Source organism: Eucalyptus grandis, chromosome 11 (genome assembly GCF_016545825.1).
Source record: "Eucalyptus grandis isolate ANBG69807.140 chromosome 11, ASM1654582v1, whole genome shotgun sequence".
In the NCBI taxonomy this organism is placed as follows: Eukaryota; Viridiplantae; Streptophyta; class Magnoliopsida; order Myrtales; family Myrtaceae; genus Eucalyptus; species Eucalyptus grandis.
The window spans coordinates 27,435,114-27,459,443 of record NC_052622.1 but is presented as its reverse complement, the minus strand read 5'-3'; the positions used below and the strand labels follow the sequence as shown (position 1 = coordinate 27,459,443).

The 24,330-nt window shown below is 39.6% G+C and overlaps 2 protein-coding genes across 2 annotated transcripts; one reads left to right on the top strand and one right to left on the bottom strand.

Annotated features, from left to right (window-relative positions):
• The first annotated feature begins 881 nt into the window (after window positions 1-881).
• LOC104425633 (alpha carbonic anhydrase 1, chloroplastic) lies at window positions 882-4,021 on the top strand. The gene is made up of 6 exons (XM_010038370.3): window positions 882-1,307; window positions 1,522-1,736; window positions 2,686-2,792; window positions 3,120-3,222; window positions 3,392-3,574; window positions 3,718-4,021. Exons 1-6 carry the CDS (start codon window positions 1,226-1,228, stop codon window positions 3,850-3,852), a joined length of 825 nt encoding a protein of 274 aa, XP_010036672.2. The 5' UTR covers window positions 882-1,225; the 3' UTR covers window positions 3,853-4,021.
• Window positions 4,022-6,318: 2,297 nt separating this feature from the next.
• LOC104427601 lies at window positions 6,319-8,206 on the bottom strand. The gene has a single exon (XM_010040670.2). It carries the CDS (start codon window positions 8,035-8,037, stop codon window positions 6,802-6,804), a length of 1,236 nt encoding a protein of 411 aa, XP_010038972.2. The 5' UTR covers window positions 8,038-8,206; the 3' UTR covers window positions 6,319-6,801.
• Window positions 8,207-24,330: the final 16,124 nt, after the last annotated feature.

The following is a 24,330-nucleotide window of genomic DNA, read 5'->3' as shown; positions in this document are numbered from 1 at the left end:
GAATATTTTATTAATCTGTTTCACCTACTTGCTTCTTACACATATCATTATCATGTGAGTGCTTCTGATGCATAAACTATGTTCATGAAATTATCACATATTTAAGCAATGAATACAAATTTCTTTCATTAAAATGACTATCAAACATTATCCAATAAAAATCAAGACTTCAGATATATTCTTTGTACACAAAAGAAACCAGAAAAAAAAAGAAAAAGAAAAAAACGAAAAACATTTGGACATGGAGAATTAAAATTAGAATTCTGCAATCTGTAATGGGCAGTTGCCTTTTTCTCTCAATTACAACTTGTGGTCCACATGTCACCGTTACTTTCAATAATAATAGTGACCATTATGCTAGCATTGTTCTAACGCAAACATATGTCATTCTAGAAGCCTAGAGAAAACATCCTTATTTGAATTCAAATAAAACAACATTATTATCAAGTCCTGAATTAGATTGGATATCGAAAAGTGATTCTTGAAATGATTGAAGATATTTTCTATACAAACTCAAAAAAGTCTCTAATAAGCACTCGTTATCCAACAACAATTTGATGGAAAATTGATTTTATAAACTTTACTGGAAAAATGAAATTTCGTCTTTTCAATGATAAACCCTAGTCGAGAATGGGTGATCTCCACTTGTTTCACTGAGACAATCCTTAAATGGTAACAATTCGATCAAACGGAGAAATCAAAGCACGCAATAGGTCACGATCTATCTTTACATTTTCATTTCCCTAATTCTATACCTTTCTTATCTCATTAAGCATAAAGACGAGAAGAAAGAACATGTTTCATTCGAATCACAACTAGAATGCTTTCTCTAGACATGATAATATGAAACCTTCTTCTGACAGGATATAGCCAAAACAAAAAACAGAAACGAAACGATCAAGAAACAGGAATCGTGGTGGGCACAACAAACGGGTATAAATGGACAGGAGAGGCCAAAAGAAGGAAATGGGAGGTGCTCCAAGACTCTCGAGGAACAAACCCGTCCCAATTATAGCCCCTCCCTCTTCTTCTTTCCTCGCCTGAATCCGCCATTCGTGAGGTTGTCGAATCGCTCTTCTCAACCAACTCTCTCTCCCCCATAACGGAGCTTTTCCAAAGCCTCCCTAAAAAGGGCAACCCCCCCGTCTCCTCCCTGGTCATCATCCTCATCGGAAAGACACATTACAAGCTCTTTCTTCGCTAGCTCTCGGAATAGCCGCCCGCCATGCCCGCCATGCCCGCCGCGTCAGTCTCCTTCCCCGCCCTCGTGGCCCTCGCGTTGCTCCTCGCCTCTGCTTCGGCGGACGGTAGGCATCTCTCTCCGTTGGTCTCTGTCTCGGAAGGAAGTGTCGGGAAAATCTTTGCATGGATCGAAAGCATGTTTTTCCAGGCTTTCATGTTGTTCTAGGAAGAGCGTTCATCACATCCACATTTTCGTTCTGATCATCCAATTCATTTAGGAATTTAAAGTGTTGTCGACGACTAATTGAAAGATCGAGCTTATCGTCTGGCATGAAACAGATACCGGAGATGTGAAGTTCGCGTATGCAGGCCCTCAGGGTCCGAGCCACTGGGGGAGCTTGAGCCCGACGTTCGCGGCTTGCGCGCAGGGGCAGCGTCAGTCTCCTGTGAACCTAGTCAGGAACGCGACGGTGCTGAATAAGAACCTCAAGCCCTTAACCAGGGATTATCGCCCTGCGAACGCGACCCTCGTTAACAATGGCATCAACATCGGGGTAATTTGTTAATCGTTCTAACTGATTAATCGCTAAACTAATGGTGAAAAGCATTATGATTTCCTCTCTTCTTTTGAGCATCTAAGTTCCTCAGTTTCGTTCATAGGTGATTTTCCATTGACTTTTAAGTCGAAAATCGAATGATTTTCCTCGTCGAGATATATTGTTATGAATAATGTCCAAGTGAACTTACGACTTCTTTTCAAAAAATTTGAAAATTTAATGAGTATTGTGAATTAGTGAGTGTCTAAAAGCTGACATCTAGGCCCCACGTCATTCACTTTACACCAAGATCGGAAAGTGATGATGCAGATGAGTCAAAAGGAGGGGTCTTGCTGGAGAATTGCATCAAAAAAGAGAATGCTATATAATTGATGGATGAAGTGTCTTTTGTTTTTTTCTTGGCCAAAAGCATAGTGATGCTTCACATATGTGTTTGGAAGAAGAATAATAAGAGGTGAAAGAAAATCTAGGTCATGAAAATGGAGTGAAAGAAGAGAAGGTGCAGAATTCGACAGTTTTAGTAGGACTCATTGCATTCATGAACTATGCACTTGGTACACTTGATATTATATCGACTGATTTCCCAACCTTAACCTACCCATGGATTTAAATATGCATGTAAATGGGTTTTTTTTTTTGTGTATTTAGAATCAACAAAATTATGATAAGGTTTCAATATCGAGTTACCTAAATTTGTGACATCGGCCACACATGAATTTATTTAATGTATTTATCCTGAAAAAAAAAATAAATAAATAAATATATATATATCTATATATATATAAAAAGTTATTGATATGGCCTTGGGTAATGTGTGTGTGTGTGTGTATTGCATCTCTCTCGCTCTCCAGTCCTCGAATAGACATTGCTAATGTATGTAGAATGAAGTTATGCTTGGTAAACGGGGGTCGGTTGCATGAAAGATGATGAAACGATTGATGTGAAGGTGGTTTACGAGGAAGAAGTGGGGAATCTGTCCGTGAATGGCAAGAACTTCAGCTTAAAGCAAATGCACTGGCACTCTCCCTCTGAGCACAGCATCGATGGAATCCAGTGAGCAACTCACACTCTCTCTCCTCTCTCTCTCTCTCTCTCTCTCTCTATGTGAGAAGATACTGTTTGAAAACTAGTTTAGCAAGACTGTCAAGTTCAGCCCATGATCTGTTATCGAATGGGTAAAAGATGGATAAGGGCTTAGCCACTAGGGTTTCCCCCGAGTTTCTTGGGCTCAGTAGAAGAGCTCTGATCCACAATCACCCCTCAAGAAACTGATGCTTCTAGCTTCCCCTCCATTAGGGTTTGGGAGCTTTGATCAATTGAAGCAAAAGAACAAAAAGAGAAGAGGAGTGAAAGTTTGTCTTGCTTCACTATTGAGTGCAGGTTCCCAGCTGAACTCCATCTAGTTCACAAGGCGAGCGACGACGAATTCGCCGTGGTGGCGGTCCTCTTCGCACTCGGTGACCCCGATCCCCTCATCTCCAAGGTAAAAAAAAATAAAAGGGCGAATGCATATGTTCATTGAATGTACACGAGCACTTACTTCCGTTCAATTCGAGTCTCGAGTCCTTCCGCGATCGAAAAGGAGTTACTAGTAGTACGTGTGGAACTCGGTTCTATTCCGTCGTCACTGATCATGTACCGCGGAAATGCAGATAAAGAACAAATTGGACGAGCTGGCCGAGGACGATTGCAGCGACGACGAGGAATCTCACATCCCTCTGGGTATCTTCGACCCCAGGCAGATCAGGAGGAACACCCGCAAGTACTATCGGTACGCCGGGTCTCTCACGACTCCGCCATGCTCCGAGAATGTCGTCTGGAACGTCCTTGGCAAGGTATGCGACCTTAGACACATACGCGCGCGCGCGCGCTCCGAATCGAATTCGCAAATTCACGCCGTACCAACCCGACCGATCTAGATTAACTGATGAGATTGAGTTGATTAAAAGGGCAATGGACAATCTTAATGTGCGTGCAGGTGAGGTCGATATCGAAGGAGCAGGTGGAAGCTCTCAAGGCCCCGCTGCCCACCGACGACAAAACCAACTGCAGGCCGCTTCAGCCGCTCAACGGCCGTCGCATCGAGCTCTACGACGAGCTCAGCAACGAGTGATCTGGTCATCTTTCGCATCGCCCAACCTGTTCGAGTTTAATCATTTTGAAAAAATAGCGAGACGGAGAGACCGAGAGACAGAGAGACGTGGTCGATTGAGCTGTATCTGTCATGTACCGACGTTGTTTGTAGTCCAACTCGCTCGTAATCTAAATCCTTTTTTCGTGCATCCGACTGCTTCTTCTAATCTGATCCAGTTAGACCCTGTAATTCGGAGTGTAGGAACTGAACTGGAACCTGAACAGAACCGGAACCATCTGAAGGGAACCAAATTATGGTGCGTTTTCAGTTTGGTTTGGATGCCAGTTTGGATAATAAAAAAATAACTATTTTTTATTCCGGTTCGGATAGTCTCGGTTTGTTTCAGTCAACCGAATTGAACTGAAAATCGCCCCATTAATATTACAATTCACACAATCTCTCTTCTTTTTTTATATTTAAAAAAAAAAACAAAAAAACCGAACCGATCCAAGTCTTTGGTTCTAGTTATTCGGTTTGCAGTGCACTTCAGTTCGAAATTAATGCACACCCTAGGAGTGTAAAAAAAAACCCATGTGTGGCCCAACCCGACCCGACCCCATCATAAAATGTAGGGTATTCTAGGGCCGGACCTTAGTCTTCTTTGGGTTGGGATTTTTAGATGAAGATATTGTTAGGGTTGGGGTCAGGTGAATCAGGCCTGGGCCCTGGGCCCAGCCAGCACAGGCTTTTTAACACCCCCAAAGCACAATGAAACGAGGATGAAACCTTTGATTTCAACCCAACTGATCAGGTCTCAAGAGGTTCAGATTGGGTTAATTGTGCCCCTACAGGTTTTCAAGTCAGGTCAAGTATCATAAAAGCTTGGCCTGACCTGACCCTTTCGTACCCCCAACACACCCATATGGTTAGGTTCGGCTCTGATTTCTAAAAATTCAAAGCGAACTAGACCATTGACATCCCTACCTATGATAACACTATGATCGGTGCTGATTTTCTACACTCGATGGGTTGAAGTTGAATAGAGCTCGCAGAATCCAACCTAAGCGCCTAATGACCTCAAACCTCTCTGCTTTTGGACCACTTTGATATAGAGCTGCGCTGACAGGGACACCACAGGTGAACGAAAGTCAATTTGCGCCCCTCAATTTGCGCCCTAATTTGAGTAAGGTGATTATTAGATAATAAAAAAAATTGACAAATGAGAGAGCTATTTCGTGACTAATTTACGGAGGTCTATCATTAGGTCTTCAGGTTACCTGAAGATATTGTAAAATCTGACTATAGTCATATTGGTTCTTATTATCCAAAATATATGAATTTTTTTCAATCATTTTTCGCATTTTCGTCTATGTAAGAGTGCGCCCTTCTTTAAACAGACTCTTGTTAGGTTCCCAATCTTCGTTCGTGCAAAAGAAGATATAGTTCGTAACTATTGCACATGCAAATTAAATCTCCAATTCCATCTTTATCTTAGGGTCATGAATATAATACAATTTTTCTCTATATAGGAGAGTATTGAAAATGACAACGGATATACTACAAATCCACATAATGAAGACTAGACTTGGAAAACAAAAAAAAATCTGAAAAATTTTACTAAAAAACGAAAAAGTGCTAGACTTAGGCGCTGTGTTGACTTTTCGGTGGTTACCCCTTCACGGCGGCCGCCACCACATTAAATGGCGCCATCGTCGTAGTGTCCCATAGCACCAAAAATGTCAAATGGAAAGATAGCTCGTGTGAGACAGAGAAAGAAAGAAAGAGCGATGGAGATGGGTGACTCAGGTAATTGCCACACAATGTTGTCGCGCTCCCTAGGACCTCGTGGTGGTTGTCGACGGACGGCGACCGTCATGAGAGGCCACATCGTCGTACACCGTGCGGTGGTGGCCGATGGTGCCGTGGAGGAGAGGTTGCAGAGTGAACGATGCTTGTCCAATTTGTAACCACGATACGTTTATCTTTTCGATATTTTCCTTCATCCGATCCAAAGGGGATAAAAACCCATCCCATCCCCAAGCGCAGGATCGACTGTGCACCATAAGATTTCTATTCGTACTGGTCTAGTAGACCTGTCTGGTCCAATCTGCCTACCCAAATCATTGTACCGGACATGAAGGTTGTTTCAACGATATTTGCTATTCCAACATATGCATCAGCATCACCATCTTCAACGTGACAGGTCGGTATCAAGCGAAATTGATCGAACAAAAATTTTCAGCCTAGAGAATAAGCCGGCCATCCAAGTCAACAGTTTGACCCAGGCTCACCCTGACGCGACACCATCGATGCAGTCAAAATTGTCCAAATGAACAACATTTTCCAGGAAAGATGACGACGGTCCGATCTCACGGGGCATTTTGCGCACATAAAATAAACGAGAAAAAAACAGAATTTGGGTTAATTTGCACACCCTTACGTCAAAGTCGAGAAAAAAAAACAAAGAATTCGATGACAGCGCTCCCATGTGGGATTTGAATTGAGGGGGAAGTAGGCTTCGAATACCATCTTTGTTTTTAAATAAAAATATCTCGAGATCGCCACTTTGAAAGTTGTCAGATGGGATTTGAGACATCTTGAGTTAAAGAAAGAATCTCTCGCGATCTGCGAGTTGGGATCGACCAGATCCCATCCGCCGGACCGGAAGCCGCCGCCGATGATGATCGGAAACTACACAGGAACGGCGACAATTTCGCCGGTTCTGTTCATGTTATTCAATCCATTCATTCATTTTCCCTTCCACCGCCCTCGACAAGAAAAACTAGCAAAGAAAAAAAGAAAGGAGCAAAAATCCCTGCTCTTGCGTCAAACCTCTCTATTTACAAAACCTTGAAGAAGCCCCTTACACAGATCGAAAACCAGATTTTCGGCCCCCCTCAAGGGAGAAAAGAAAAGAGAGAGAGAGAGAGAGAAAAAGAAAACAAAAATTATGCTGAGCGGGGTAAATTCGCACCGAGTAGTTTGTTCTTATTTACCTCGTCCCGAACAGTCAACGCGCCACGTCAGCCGAACGACGACCTGCCCACCTGCCCAAAATCCTGGCCAGCGGGCCCCACGCGGCAGCCAGCCAACCGAGACCCAGGGCATCCCGATCTCGTCCCGATCGATTTCTCCGTCCTCGGTGGGGCCCGAGATCCGCCCGCCCGGCTGGCGTCGCCCCCTTTGACTGCGGAGGATCTCCGCTATGCCACGTCGCTGGCCCAGGCGTCGGACCTCCGACCCGACGCGAACCGCTTCATCCCGCCCAGGCCCAGGGCGTCGCCGTCCGCCGCGCTCCGCCTGGGCAGCGACTCCGGGGAGAGCGCGTCCGCGTCGTTGGCCCAGGCGTCCGACCTCCGGCCCGACGCGAACCGCTTCATCCCGCCCAGGCCCGGCGCGTCGCCGTCCGCGGCGCTCCGCCTGGGCAGCGACTCCGGGGAGAGCGCGCCCGCCTCGCGCGCCGGCAGGCGGTCCCTGATGTCGCGCGTGACGCTCCTGGCGGAGCTCCTCCGCGGGGGAGACTCCCCGGGAGCGGCGCCGCGGCGCGGCGGTCGAAGCTTCCGGCCCGCGACTTGCCGCCTCTGTGGAACATGGAGCGGAAGCTGGCGAAGAGGCCGGTCCTCTTCTTGGCGGCCGGCTTGGCCTTCCCGCGGCCGGTTCGACGGCACGGCTGCGGCTGCGCAACCTCCGGTTCCGGTCCCTCTTCGACCGGACCCTCCCCATGCACGAGACCTTGGGCGACGACGGCTCGATCAGCGACGGGTTCAATTTCCCGCCCGACGATCCGTTGCGCTTCGGGAACAGCCGCGCGTTCGCGGCCTTGGCGGCGGTCTTCCGGTTCTTGGCGTCGACGAAGCAGGACTTCTGCGGCTTCGGGAGCCCGATGATGGAGGCCTTCGACTTCCGGTTGAGGGAGAAGCGCTGGGAGTTGGAGTTGGAGTTGGAGCTGGGGTTGAGGTTCCCGGAGTTGGTGCTGGCCTTGGTGGACTCCTTGCGCTCGTAGAAGGCGTTGCGGTCGAACCAGTCGAACTCGGCGTCCTTGGAGAGCCAGAAGGACTCCGGCGGGAAATCGGGGGGGATCTCCGGCCGATCGGAGAGTTGGTCCAGGCCGCCCTCCGCCGGCTGCGCGGACGCTGGATCTTCGGCGCCGGCGATGGTCTCGCAGGCGATCTTGCGGTCGCAGGAGCCACCAGCGCAAGCGGAGACGAGATCCACCTGCGGCATCCTATCCGTGCTGCGAACAGGCAAGGGTATATGCAGAGAGGGGGTGGCGGCGGCGGTGGCGGTGGCGATGGTGGTGGAGGACGGCGGCGGCGGTTGCGTCTGCGCACCTGCTCCGATGAAAGGAAGAAGATGAAGTTGGTTTGGTATCGCTGCACTGACTGCGGCAATTTATCACGTTAGAAGCCCGTGGGATATAATAGGATCCCCAAGGATGCGACAAATCCCCTTTTTTTTCTTCTTTTTTTTTTTTTTTCCTTGTTTTTATTTTTGTTTTTTTATCTTTTGCTGTTTTCGTCGGGTGAACGCGAGAATAGAAAATTAAATTGCGGGAGAAGTTAGGTCACGACATTTCCCCTTTTTTGCTGATCTCTTTCTCTCTCTCAAAATCTCAATAGGATTTGACCCCCCAAAAAAAAAAAAAAAAAGATTTCTCGATTGGAAAAATATCCTATAAAACTTTGTTGGACACGAATGTTAAAATATTTAGATGATAATCCATATCACTATTTAATAATATTAAGCTTTTAGAATAATTAATAGTGATCTGAGATAATCTCCCGACAATTATGCCAATTTTTTTATCACCAAAATCTTACATCAATACAATTGAAATACCACTCTGCCTACATTAATAACCTTGAAATTTGACACTTTGACACTAATATTTTAAACTTTTTTTCGTGTTATCAATCTCTAAAAAAATTTTGTCTATGAAGGTCGTTAAATATCTAACGTAACAGTTTACATGGATGACAGCAAGGTATGTGGGATGTAACTGTGGTAAAGGGGGATTTTGGTAACGTAAAAAATAGAAAAATTCAAGACACTAATGTCACATTGGATATGATTAAGAGGTTTTGATGATGTCACATCCGAATGGCTCTTAAGGACTAAGCCTCTATACCTCGGAGGAAACTAGCCTAGCGACCTATAGCTAAAGCCTCTCACTTGAATTGCTAGCAACTACGAGTTTCAAACTTTCGACCTCTGAGATGAGGGAATGGACTTCTACGATGAGGGAGAGACTTTCAACCAACGCAATTACCCACGGATGGGTTCAATTAATGTTTGCGAAGTAACCGCAGAAAAGTGGGGATGCTTTTGGTTACCAAACACATAAGTTGTCTTAATTTAAGAAAATTATGATCACACGAGTAATTGAGAAAATTTAAAAATCTATCGTATAAAAATTGATTTATCTATTATTGACATAGACTTAAACTCCGTTTGTTTTACATAAATATAAATGATTTAGAGAATATCTTCCAAAAAATGATCGCTTGTGTCACTTGAAATAATTAGTTACTATAATTGTCGATATTAATTTATATCTAACTATCTTCATGAATGGCGAAATATTTTTCATTCATTTTTTTGGATTTATTTAACATGGTCCTTGAACTTTTAATACATATTTAATTTAGACCATGAACTATATGGAAGTAATTAATGTTATCGTTCAATTGATTCAAGTTCTAAAACAAGATCAAACATTTTCATATAACTCAAGAACTAAATTAAACACGTTTAGGAACCACATTGACCAAATCAAAAATTTAAAGATGATATTGCACATTAGGACAAAGTTTAAGGACCCCGTTGAATAAATTAAAAATTCGGAGACAACAGTACACATTAGCCAAAAAATTTAGAAATAATTTGTGTCAATTTTAAAAAGGAAAAAGAAAATAGAAACACTTCGTCGCTGTGATGAATGATGATGACTTAGAAACGAGTGCAAGTGTTTATGCCTATTCGAATTGAAAAATCTCGACTAAGTTGCAAAAACATTCCTCCTGTCAACTTGTTACTCAAGTACCATGCAGAAACTATATTGTAATTACATGACAACATATGCTTCTAGAAAAGGCGGACAATATCGGAGGGAAAGCACTGGGAATGCGAGAGATGGGAGCAAAGCATATAGGCATCTGACATAAGGAAAGGTGACGAAGGAAAGCACCATGGAAAGTTCAAATTCGCTCTTTTGCAGGCATAAGCAATCCAATGATGCACGGTGGGAGGCGTGAGAATCACAACTTCGTCGAACAAGATAGGAGCTGAAGAAGACCCGACGCAAGAAGAAAAGCGTTCATGGGTAGAGAGAGACTCGTGGAAAGAGCAAATTGGCCATTAAAATCGAGAAATTTCGAAAATCTAAGAGGCAAAGTTGGTGGAGGTGAATATCACACTATGTGAGTAGATGAAACATCTTAGTTCCGGTTGCACCATTGCCCTGTCCCTCGATTTTTACCATCGATTGGTCACCACAATGCGTGTCATTGCCCCGTGAGGCTAATCTCTTTTCCAACGTCTCTCACTAGCTCTCTCTATTGACAAGGTTGAAGATATTATATCTAATTTTTTTATCGATATTTTTCTTCAACTAAAAAAGAAAAATCAAAATGTAATCCTATTATTATTTTTGATATTGCTCATTGTACGATGAAATTATAATTCTTTTTTTCTCTTAAAAGTAACTTCTAAAAATAATGGAGCTACAGCGCTGGGCTGCTTGAATTCGAGATAGATTGGAGTCCTTTTGAAACGACAGAAGTAGATTACTATACAAAACAATCATTGGGGTACACGTTTCATATAACTTGTCCGTGGAGTCTGACAAAAAGTAGATAGTCAAATAGGCAATAAATGAACACTTCCGGATTAAGTTTCTCTTTCAATCGGAATTATCCATCAATTAGGGAATTAATGCTCCTATTGATTTTTTGGGGGCTAAATTTAGCTTTAGTACCATGCTTAAGATTTTTGCACAAGACCATAAAGTTTATCGGATGTACATAAATTAAAGAGGACCTCTTATTTTACGTTAAGGGATGCCGATTGTTTCTCTCTTTTCCAAATATCCTGAATTACTCAATTTACGAAAAATGTACACACATAGACAAATGCATAAGTCGATAATATACCATATTATCCCTCGCATGTTTCAATACTAGAATCTGAATATACCCATCTGAAAACTACCTTCTCAATAAAGCTTTCAAATCTTGGACATTAATTCTCTTCCACATCTAATCTCTACTAGTTTCCGAAGTATGTATTTTTATCGAAGATTTCTTTTAATTTTTTAATGGTTCGGATACTTCATAATAAAGCAGCTTTGCTTAATATTTTGAATGTCAATTTCTTACATACACATGGAAGATGCGCGCATTTGCTAGCACATATGAAGTCAATAAGATAATTATAGACAAACGACTAGGGATGAACCTTAACAGATCCATAAATCATACTATACTTAGCTTCTTTTTCCTTTTTTTTCTTTTTCTGGTCGAAATGCTATACTCAGTTGATAAAGCCAAAACACATAAAAAAAATTAATATCTTTTCGACAGGGTATAATTTTCCCATATAAGTTAAGTGAGCTTGAAGAATCAATGGACTTTTCTGTAGTTCCATCGACGACACCTCACCGATTTTCTTCGTCTTCCTCGAGTCCCCGAATTTTCAAAATCGAGCCACTTTTAAAAGGGTCCCAACGACGACGTTTCTTTCAAATTATTTCAGCACTTCATTATTAAAATAATGACCATATAATATATATCTATACGACTAAACTTTGAATGGTCCACACCTATCATTTAATTCTTTATTTACGTACTCCCTATTTCCTAGTGCCCTATAAATTTTTAATTGGTTATTTTTTGTTGTTGTTCGGAATTTTTTTTCAATTGATTCTTTTTTTTAGGTGTTGTAGAGACCAAAGTTGGTGGCGCCGTCTTGGGCCCGCTCTATTTTTTATGATTAAAATTTAGATTCACATGCTCTGGTGTAAATATTGGTGGCTGAAAATATGAAAAATTTATTGAAAAATCAAAAATTAAATAATAAAAATATAAAAATATAATAAAGGTAGGATGTGTAGAAGTTGAAATGGCTTGTTTTGGTTGGGTGATGGCACAACAACGTTACGTGATTAGATCTAATGATTGTGGATCGTTCAACTAGAATATATGATTGAGCATCATGATCTTATTGAAGTTGGACGTACGAATAAAGTAGAAAAGGGTACAACGAAGGAACCAAAATCGAAATTTAGGACACATTTGGGCTCTATTTATTTCACAAAATATAAATTATTGAAAAACTATATTTTTTTAAAACTATCATTTCTATCTCTTACGGATACAAATGAACCAAAAACTTTTTATTATCCACAAAAATATTTCAACTTAAGTTACCATATCGTTGATAAAAATATTTCAATTAACTAATTACTTTAAGTGATATGAGTGATTATTTAAAATAAATATATCTATATATATATATATATATATATATTTCAAATTATATATTTTTTGCGAAACAAACTAAGTATTTATGTTTCATGTGGACCGTTTAAGTTTTATGACTTTGAGTGAATGGACAACAACTACCCGAATCACCCAATATCACTTTACAAAAAAATTAGGAATGGTTGCAAAATATCCTCAACTTTACTTTACATATCAAATACCTTCCTCGCATTTCAAAACTTACATTTTGCATCTCCTCAACCAAAAAAAGGCCCGTTTGTCCTCCTGCACATTCGAACTCCTCTCCTACTCTCGTCCTCTTGTCTTTTCTCTCTATCAAGAGCTACGGCACAATGACAATCAAGAGCTACCCGCATCGCTCTCCCCGCATCTTGTCTTTGTTTGTGACGAGATTGCTCGTAACAAGTGACAACGAGGCCACGCAAGCTTGGCCTAACCCCATGACTTGCAATTGCCGAGGTTGTGCAAGGTCGGCCTTGAGCTCACTAGGCCGTAGTAGGCCATGAGCATCTACAACAGCCTCACGAGCTAAGCAGGCTCTATAGTAGAGCTCGATCGTGGCTACAGTTCAACCTCAATCTGGCCTTGAGCTCGGCCACAGCTACACTTAAAATCTACCAGCTACACTTAAAATCTACCGTAAAAAATGAGAATGATGATTGTAACAGGAGAATATTTGATATATGAAGTAAACACGAAAATGGTTTTTGTAACTTTTTTTTTTTCACAAATTCATGTAAAATCCTAGTGAATGAGAAAAGCACACAATACCATCATGTATGTAAGAAATTGAGGGTTATCGAAATACAATGAAGTGAGTTTGAGGGTCTTTCCAATTGCAGCAAGGGCATCCACACGTCGATTTGCCTTTGAGGGTCTCTCCATCTAGATGTTGAATCTCCCCCCGTTGAAGCTCCCACTATCGCCACTGCTATCTTCAAATAGCCCTCTCCGCAAAACCACTTCACGAGGCATATCTATGTTAATTTATCGCATCTTTGACCGGGAATATCAAATGTTGACTTAATTTGTCTAGTCTGGTGTCCACAAGTGATATAATTATTTTACTAAGGTAAGAACAAGAATGGGGGAAGAGGGGAGCACTCAAAGAGCTAGTTAGGTGCGACTCGTTGACGCCACGAGCGGAAGAAAAGTCTTCGGTTGTCACTGTGTCGCGACCGGTTTCGTCTTCTTGTGCTTATCTCGATCGATGTCGCCCATGTCAAGAGCCCTCCAAAGTTACTGATGGGCGGAATGGGACTAGTTAGGTCTTGCCCGGAGAAGAATCACAATAATATCACATAAAGAAGAAAACGTAAGTGCATACATATGTAATATAACGTAACATGTTCCCTCAAATCAATCGAATTATATGTTGTTTCACTCATTCAATTAGAGCCCGCATGATAAGGATGAGGATCGTGACATATAAAGCCATAGATTGATCTTAGAGTACTTCTTTTACACGGGTTTGAGATTCATCGTGCAAAACGGATGCAAGATGAGAACTTCAAACATCAACAAGGATTTCAATCGGCACAACAAGGCACATGTGATCGATGCGGATACATATTATAAAAAGAGGACATACATAAGAATAGTTTATTATTTTGAGCGATAATAGGCTTCTAAATTTTCAATTTCTCGAGATGGTTTTCTGATTCGACGTGCCACAATCCAAACCCACTTGAGCTTAGTTTTGTACACTATTAAAGATAAGCCTTGCCCATTAAATAGGTGATTCCTTTGGTCTATAAGAAATTGCCAATTTCGATGTCAATAACAGTGCATGACCATGTGGGACAATGTGATGGGATTCCTCACCTCCTCTTAGGGCAAGCCCAGCGTGGGCACCGCCCCTTGACGTTTGTGCTGACCCCTTGAACCCTTTGTCTTTAAATTATTTTTGTAAACAAGACGTCTTCATCATACTTTATATATGTCCACAGAGAGAGAGAGGTCAATTTTGCACTCCAAAATTGAATGAGCGCAATTGACAAGGAAGCTTAGTTGGCACCTTCACTTTTGATTAAGTCACAATTTTGATGCTGGCATTAGAGCTTTACAATTTTTCTTAGGCATCAATTTATTGAAAGACCCATGTGATTTCTTGTCAGCCTCGCCCTGGAATTTTATCACCACTTCCCTATCTTATTTCCTTCTTTGGCAATTGTCGGATGCGTTGCCCTTCATTGGATACAGGAATTTCCATGGAACGTTCTCTCTCTCTCTCTTCGAAACCTTTTATTTGTCGCCCTTATAATCATCTTTCATGATCTATTCTTAGGCCTGAGTTCTCATCTATGCACGATGGGGAATGTCATGGATTGGGATCCTTCATGTTCCGTTTCTCTTGCATTCCTTATACATCGGTGATGGATTGTGGAAGTGTTGCCTCACGTCACTCAAATACAGGCTCGATCTCCATGCTCTTTATAACACATACGGTGTCTCTCCATCTTATAATTTAAGGTTTTACTTTGGATTTTCTAAGATGAGTCTTATATGAACAATAGTCAAATTACCAAACAAATTGTCTGAGCGTAAGATGACTAAACTAATCCTGAAATGAGTTGGTATATGTGAACAGGGGATAAAAAGGAAACACGTTTGTCTTTCGGCCTCTCTTCTCTCTATCCCAGGGTCAACGGTAAACAGGTGTGGATCGCTTGGTTACGCTACAGTGACAGAAACTTCCTCCGCTTTTGAAAGGCACATGAAATCAAGATGTTTGAGATGGAACAAAAGAAAATTAAGGTTTGCTTGATATTACGCCCCAATGACCATTTAAAAAAAAAATTATTAAGCGAACTGAATGAGTTTATCTGAATTGACTTTACTTTTCTTAATTTTATGATTCTCGCAACATCTACATCTATAATAATTTTTTAGAAATAAAAAAGAAAATCCCATCAGTTTCGACAAGAAATTGAAGAAAGGGTTCATTTTTTTAAAGTCAACAGATTTACCACCTTTCCCTTTTCTTCTGCCCATTGCTTTCTGTTGTTGATCTTTTACTCACCTCTTGGAAGTCTCCTCCTCATGTTAGAGCCGGTCAAACTCGTGCAATTAGACAAGACATCGTTGAGGTTTTAAGAGGCGTTTAATCAAAAGTGAAGAAAAGTGTGGAGCGGACAAGTCAACCACGTTTTCAAAAGAGATGGGATGGGGACATGGAAATTTGCTCCATTAGAGGCCCACCTCTCCAAGCAAAGCCGCCGCCAATGAAGATCTCATCCCTCTTCTTTCTTTCGATTCCCACATTTTGTCTCTTCTTTTTGCTTTTTTCGTGCAATTGCAAAGATCATTTTGACTTTCTCGGCTCCAGTGGCATTCTAGAAAACCAATACCGAGCGCCGAGTGCCTTCATCATAACATGCGTTGAAATATTTAATACTGTTTGATAACGAGGTTTATATACTCTTCACATACATATACATATACATACATATATATATATATATATATGGTTTCTTTTCACTTATTATCTTAAACTTTTAGAAGAGTTAACAGTGATTCAATAATTTCTAACATGGTAGCTGTGTTAGACTTTTTTATGAACGGGATTACAGGAGGATACGTCACCCAATTAGACAATAAGAGGCCTTAACGATGAGCCTTCGAAATCCAATTAGCGGCCTCGTTTGTTTTTGCTATTTGTGGACAAGAAGAGAGGTTAAGATTAGAATAAGTGTCGCACGAAACTTAGGACGCTTATAATATTCTTTTCTTGAATTAGATCAATGACTGCACTCCTCAAACTTTGACACATGTAGAGAATGTCTTCGACTTGCCAAAGTGGTTCCTCACCTTCAGTTAGAGATTACCTAGGATTAAGGCACAACTCCAAGGGGTGCCATCGTAGATGTGAGATGCAGTTGCATTAGCGACTCGAATCTTGATGTTTAGAGCTCAAAGCCTGACTGATGAAGAGGCAGGGCCGATTGAACAACAGTAGGAGGGTTAGGACCATTTGGACCATGTTCCAATCCATTTGACCTCTCAATCTGATTAAGCATCCGCACTTCTCCATTCTTAAATTCGTAATTAACCGCTACTTTCACACGTATATCTAGATGTCCAATCGGCCCGATATTCCTTTATTCGATTCGCTTCATGATCGCTCTTTCATTTTCTCCTCCTTGAACCAACGACTACTTCGATAATTCTAATTCATGAAGAAGCTAGAACAATGTTGTAAGTTCCATCAAGGTGAAAAAGGGCAGCCTATTTTGACAATAGAGATTGGAAAATGGCGTTTACTTAAAAGCATCATTCTTCTCCATTAAAGTGGAAGTTCATGAGGATAAGGATGAGTAGTAAAGTATTGTCATTTTCAGTGAACATTATGTGGGTTAAGATGGAGCATATTGGAATTTGGGAGTATATAAAACCTTTTCTAACTTAAAGGTTTCTAAGAGATCAGAAAGGAAAGAATATGATCATATATAAAATGTATAAGTAATCTTTCTAAAATCAAAAGGTTTCTAGAGGGTCATAAAGAAGAGAGTATCTTCATAAATTGTTTTTCAAGGGAAACATAGTCCCTTTTGAAAAGATTCATGGAATCCCTAATCCCACAAACACTGCCAATCGATTGGGCCCCATCTCAACTTTTTTGTTTCCCAAATAAATTATGCATTTTTAACTTTCACCTTTGGATGGGTTTGATATTGTCCAAAGGACTGACCTAATCAATGTTAGCATTATTGAAGTCCCACACCTAATACAGTGGTAGTACTCGTGAAAAGATGGATTAGGTGGACTTTTGTTCAGCACGAGTCATCACATAATCAATGTAGGACAACATAGTAGATGGGTTGATTCCAAGTGACACCTAACATACGATTCATGAGATTAATGACACCTTTCTTTTTGTGCTTTTTGCCATCAAGCTCTCTACATTTTCCATTAATCTCCTAAGATGTAGGGTTGGCAATTTATGACACGTAAGACTTGCATTAACAATGCATGTAGTAAAAGCGTGTTCATAAAAAGTCTAATTGTGTCCTTATCATAGTAGCATGTTGTAAAGGAAATGCACTCATACAAGATAAGTGTTACATGTGAATTGATCCATTAAACACATTATGGCAAATTCTAAATGTATTGGACCACCAAAGCTGTCATTTGGTTTACTTAATCAACACATGCATCCTAGTTTCTTTTATACACCGTGAATAAAGCATGTCAATATGATGATAATAGTGGTAGGGATCTTGTTTAACATTATCTCCATAGTCACGATGATTATGTGTATGTTATGTTTTTTGGTGGTGAAGATGAGGGCAGTAGGCGACAGAGGAGAGAAAGCTAGTATTGGATAGAGTACCCAAGTATGTGATGGATCTGGTTTAAAAGGGTAACTAGTGTGTGGCTGGCTAAGCACTTTTTTAATACCATCAAGGCCATGCCAAAAATCAAAAGTCCTCATTTCAAGGAGTTAGTGAAAGAGCAACTTAGGGTTAATATGTCTACAAATCAATACAAAAGGGTTAATTACAAAGTGATGTGTACATTGATCAGCATATAAGGCAATGTAGTCTTCAAATCCCAATCACTAGAGTGAGGTTGTCAAGAAGCCACTACTTGATTTGGGACAAAGTTTGATAGGATGTATTTCCGCTTTGATGCATGCAAAGGGGTTTCTTGGTTGGCTATAGAAGATGATATTTGTTGAAGAGTTCATATAAAGGGAAGGTATTGTTACCATCAAAAGACATGGAAATAACCGGATGCTTTCACAAAGCTAAGCTATTGTTAAGGTGGAGAATAGAGACACTTGGTCTTAATTTTTGCAACAATCCAATGGCTGAACTTGGTATAACCAATGGGTGAGGTCAAGCATTCATGAGTGACCACAAAGGTAATGTTATTGTGAGATATTATGTTTGGAGTAGCAATCACGTATTGCTGCTTATTGATTTGAATTTTTGTAGAGAGTTGATTCTGTAGTTGTTGAGTTGATGCAAATTTAATGGCACATTTATGCAAACTGAGCCATGAAATATAGAGGTGATAAGCTACGGAAGTCATATTAGCTTATTGCTTGGAGCACCAACTTGGCAGATTTCAAAACTCACTTAAAAGCTCCATTAGCCATGATAGATGGAGGTTACCAAGCACTCTTCCACATTAAAACTAAGCATTGATCTAGGGTCTTATTTAGTGAAGAATTCAAGTGTGATGCTAGTGACAGCAAGCTCCGTGGGGCATTCCATTGCAAAATTGTAGAAGCTAGACGCAAATCAAATTATCAATATGTTTGAAAATATAAGAGCTATGGTCATGACTAAGTTGCAAAGATAGATGATGTGCAGAGTGGACTAGATAGTGTGGCCTTAAAATTGTCATGAAATTGGATACAAGCATGGCTGCTCATAGATTTTGTTGTCCAGTGTGAAATTGGGATGATGGATATGAGACCATGAACAACAATGAAAATTATGTTTCCAACTAAAAAAGAAAAGGTGTTCATGTCAAGCCTGACCAGTAACCGAAATACCCTATGTTCATGCTATTTATGCCATTTAGCATAAGCAACACAATACTTCGAAGACCAGGACGAGACAAGTAAATATCATCCTTCATGCCAATTAATGATGCAAAAAGTAAATAATGTAAGCAAATCATCAAGCCCTGACCTTTTGCCTCTGAAGAAGTACCTTGGCAGGGCAAAAAGCAAAAGGAAATCCAAGGCAAATTATAAATTCTTGTATTACGCTCTCGAATTCTAATTACGTACAATCGTAGTCTTTCTTGCGGATATTCCGGAGAAATCCACGGCAAAGTTCAGGCGAATTTTGGGTGTGTATGGATTGAATAAAATTGGAGAGGCACCAGACAAGGGGTCTAAACCCCTACAAATAAAATATTGTGTCGTCATAGCTCCAAAATTAGCTTAGAATTAAATAAGCATAGTAGTTGCTCTGCTGGATCAAAATTGAATATTCGTAAATAAGTAGATCGACGTAATGCTTAAAATTAGTCTTTGAAAAGTACAAAAAAATGTCTTTGTAGCTGTCATTTTGCTAAAATAAATCTAGGTATTTTATAAAATCTCTAAGTCATAAGTCTGCCTATTTAAATATTTGCGCTGGCAACCCAGATTCCATGAAAGCCAGAGAGCTAAGTGCGCCTTGGGATCATGAACCAAAACCTTGAGCATGTCCTGAATTTTTCAAACTATTTTTTTTTTTTATCAATCATACTATACTCCTACTTTATCTCTAATTTAAGACTTTTACCTTACTTTTTACAAAATGTGGGAGTCGAAACTCACACCTGAAACTAAATTGTCACAATCCCAATCTCTTGAGAAGATAAAGATTCAAACCCCTCACCTCCCATTTCCATGTGGTTACTTTATTTTAAAATATTTTCAACCTTTTAAAACCAATATCAAAGGACAATAATAACTTATCTAAGTTGGTCAAGTAAGAACATAACTTTGTCAATTTCAAAACTCGGCATGCATCATCAAATAAAATGTCATTTAGTCAATCGCATTGGTATACGCATCACAATTAGGACTCGCGCATGTACATTTGCATATTTTTAAAATAGGGTTAATATCCTGAAAAACTCCAAACTGGTACACTTGTGACAAATTTACCCCAAACTATTTTTTTGATCATGAAAAACCCCAAACTCGTAAACCTGTGACAAATTTACCCCGATTGACTATAAAAACCCTAAACTCGTACATTTATGACAAATTTACCCCAAACTAATTTATTTGACTGTAAAAAACCCTAAACTGGTAAATATTGAATTAATACCACAGAAAAATCACAAAAATTGTAAATTGTGACAAACGGGGCGTAAAATCCTAAATTGGTATATCGATTAATTGTCACGTGTCATTTAACTTAATAATTTGAGAATAAAATTTAACGAAAACTAACATAGGGTAAATTTGTCATAAATGTACCAGTTTGGGGTAAATTTGTCAAAGGTATACCAATTTGGGGTTTTTGGTGGTCAAAAAAATAGTTTGGGGTAAATTTGTCACAAGTGTACCAGTTTGGGGTTTTTCAAGGTATTAACCCTTTAAAATACAACACGAGGCATCATGCTGGGGAGCAAAATGATGAAAAAAATTCTAACAATACCTCTTTGGAAAAATCAACAAAATTGCATTTGATGTAAAATCTTGCAAAATCACTATCAATTATCCTAAAAATTTAAGTTATTAAATAAATGTGTATGGTCCTTTTTATTAGTACTAACCATGGAAATATGTAATTGTGGTGAAAAAAGGGGTTTGGAATGATTCGAACTTAGAAGTTACTGCTTTGATATCATGTAAGATTTCATGAAATCACTGCCGGCTATTATAAAAGCTTTACCTAATAAATGAAAGCGTGATTTATTATTTAATTATGCTATCATAGCATATTAGGAAGTTACTTTGTTAGTCGCATTCAAGAGATTCAATTGAAAAATGTGAGATGAAAAAGGTATTGCGGGGACGCTAATCTCTCTTAACCCATTAGATAAATGGGTAGTTTATTATTTAATTATTCTATTACAACATATTAGGAAATTACTTTGTCAATTGCATTAAAGAGATTCAATTGAAAAATGAGGCATGAAAAAGGTGTTGCAGGATACTAGTTCTTCCTTACACGTAATCGAATCGTCCGACCACAGTTTTGTTGGTTTTCGTAAATGACCAATACCTTCGCACATGTATTTGTATCCAATCCGCCTTGTTCTTCTTTATTCAATCGCTTCATGATTTACTCTTTCATGTTCTCCTACCAAAACGAACGACTACTTTAATGATTCCAATCTCTTGAAAGAGCTAGAAGCATGTTAGGAGTTGTCATAAAAATGGACAAACGCAGCCTATTTTGACAATAGAAATTGGAAAATGGGGTTAAACTTGAAAGCATCATTTCTCTCCGTATAAGCGGATATTCAATCATGAGTGAAGGATAGGAAGTCCCGTCTTGTCATTTTCAATGAATATTATGCGCATACGTGCGTGCATGTGTGGGTGTATCTGTGTGTGCGCGTGTGCTAGAGAGAAAAAGAGACGGACACAGAGAATGCGTTTATTTGTGTTTATGTTAAAAACTTGTTCTAGAGAACAGAAATAGAAAAAAATATTTATGTTTCGAGAAACAATTTTTTACCGAAAAAACGCATTTGATAAACTTGTTCGGAAATAAATAAATAAAAAGAACCGAAACACATTTGGTAAATTTATGTTCTTTTTTAAAATATTTTTTTTTTTTTTTTTTTTCTTCTTTTTCTTCTTTTGGCCGATCGCTGGCCTCAGCCATGGCCAACGACCAGCCAACGAGGCCGAGCCTCGCCAGGAGCCGGCGACACTCGGCCTCGCCGGGGGCCGGTGACACTCCGGTGAGGTCGCTGGCCATGGCCAAGGCCAACTACCCACCAAAGAAAAAAAGAAGAAAAGAAAAGAAAAAAAAAAAAAGAAAGAAAAAGATAGTAGAGAGAAAATTTGTTCTTAAAAATTATTTCAGAAATAAGAAATAGGTTTTTTTTTCTTGTTTATGTTCCAAATGTGTTCCCGGAAACAAAAAAAATAAATTTGGAATAAAAACGTAAAAAACGTGTTTCTATTCTTTTTTGTTTCCGAGAACAAAAAAATAGAATTTTTGTTCATAAAAAAAAAAAATTTTAAAAAAAAGAACACAACCATACACGCCTCGAGTCGTTCAATAAATAAACGATGGAGCATGTTGGAATGAGTAGCCGTATGTAATCTCTCTGAGATCAAAAGCTTTCTAGAAGGCCATAGAGAAAAGGGTATATTTCATAAAATATTTTTCAAAGGAAACATAACCCCTTTTTGAAAAGGTTCGCGATACGGGACAGCCAAGAGATTGCACCCCGTTTCTTTTTTCAGTATTTTTTTTTCTCAAATATAGCTTTTTGGCCTCTTTGATTATCACCCTTTGATGGGTTTGGACTGTTGAGGAAATGATATGGCGACTAGGACAAAATTGTCCGAACGACGGACCAATAATCGATGTCCCTTTCTCTTCAGATAACTAACCTATGTTAACATTATTGAAGTCCCACACCTCATACAGGAGGAGTACTCGGGAAAAGATGGATTAGATGAACGTTTTGTTCAGCAAAATGATAAATCTTGTACAACATAGTACATGGGTTTGATTGCAAATGACCCCTAATATACAATTCAACTAAATAATTTCACCTTTTCCTTTTTGGTCTTTACTAATTAAGCCACAGGGCCGGCAATTCATGACACGGTGCACTTTACATGATGCCAATAATGTGGCAAAAGCACGTTCGATATAAGTTTTCATTGTGTCTATATCATAGAAACATAATGCATATGATATCCATTGATAAATAATTGGTGTTCCGTGTGAAAGTCGATGCCCTTCATCCCATTAAACGCATTATGACAAGTTTTCAATTAGATAGGACCACCAAAGCTATCATTTGGTTTAAATAATCAATACATGAATCCTAGGCTTTTTCATATACCATGAATAAAGCATGTCAATATGTTGTACCTTTTTACTAAAGTCAATTTTTTTTTCGATTTCATGTGTGGAACAATAACACAAATGGTCTTTAAATGTTTGCCCAATGTGTAATATGCTACTTAAACATTTAATTTATTCAATATAATTTCAGAACTTTAACTTAACATGTAATGTGATCCTTAAATTTCTTATACATGTTCAATCTAGTAATTTTTTTTTGTTCAATTTAGTAATTGAATTGTATGAAATGTTCAAAGTTGCTTTTCCATTAATTTAAGTTCAAAGACAACGATGGCAAAATATTCCAGCAAATTAGGGATGTTTTCATCCAAACGCAAGTTAGATTTAAATTAAATTAGATTAAAATTTTATTTTAAAAAAAAAAAAAGAAAAACACAGAAGAGGACGTTGCCCCATTACTGTTGGGGCGGCGACAAGGGCGGATAGGATCGCCAGCGCCTGAGCAAGGGCTGCCAAGCCTGCAGGAGGGCCAGCAACCCTTGCCTAGGCCAGGGTGATGGCTTTGGTGGCAATTGCACTAGTACACACATCACAGTGCATATTGCATATACTTGGCGTCATTACACATCTTTTTTAAACACAAAACATACACGGTACCTGAAGTCATGCCATGGTGTAAAATGATGGAGGAACTTTCGAGAGTACGTCTCCAATCAAAGATTGCATCCACTATTTGATGAAGGTTACTTTAATTGTTGGATTAAAGAATCTAATTGTAAAAAATGTGGCGCCGAAACAACATTGTGGGGACTCTAATCCCTCTACACACACACACACACAACCCCCGGCCCACGGTTTCATCGATTTTCGTAAGGTGACCAGTACCTTCACACGTGATTTCTGTCCAATCAGCCTAGTTTTCCGTCCGACCCGCTTTGTGATTACTCTCTCAAGTTCTCCTACTAGAATGAACGACTACTTCGATTATTCTAATCCCTTGCAAAAGCTAGAACAATGTTGGAAGTTTCGTTAAGACGGGAGGAAAAAAACGCAGCCTACATTGACAATAGAAATTGGAAAGTGGCGTTTACTTAGAAAGCATCATCTTTCTATCTATAAGTAAAAGTTCATGACGGATAAGTACTCAAGTTTTGTCCTTTTCCGTGAATATTATGTGCTCGCACGAGAGAGAGAGAGAGAGAGAGAGAGAGAGTAGTTTAGTAAATAAAAAGATGGAGCATATCGGAATTTGAGAGTATTTCTAAGATCAAAAAGGTTTCTAGAAGATGACAAAGCAAAAGGATATGTTCATAAAATGTTTTTCAAAGGAAACGCAATCTCCTTTTGGAGATTTATGGAATCCCTTGTTCCTTAACCACTGCCAAGTGATTGGACCGCATTTCTTTTCTTTTCTTTTTGATGGGTTTGGACTGTCGAAGAAAAGATATGGCAACTATGACAATATGGTCCAAAAGACTGACCTAATCAAATGTCCCTTTCTTACCCAAACCTTATTAGTGTCAACATTATTGAATTCCCACGCCTAATACAGTTGCAAT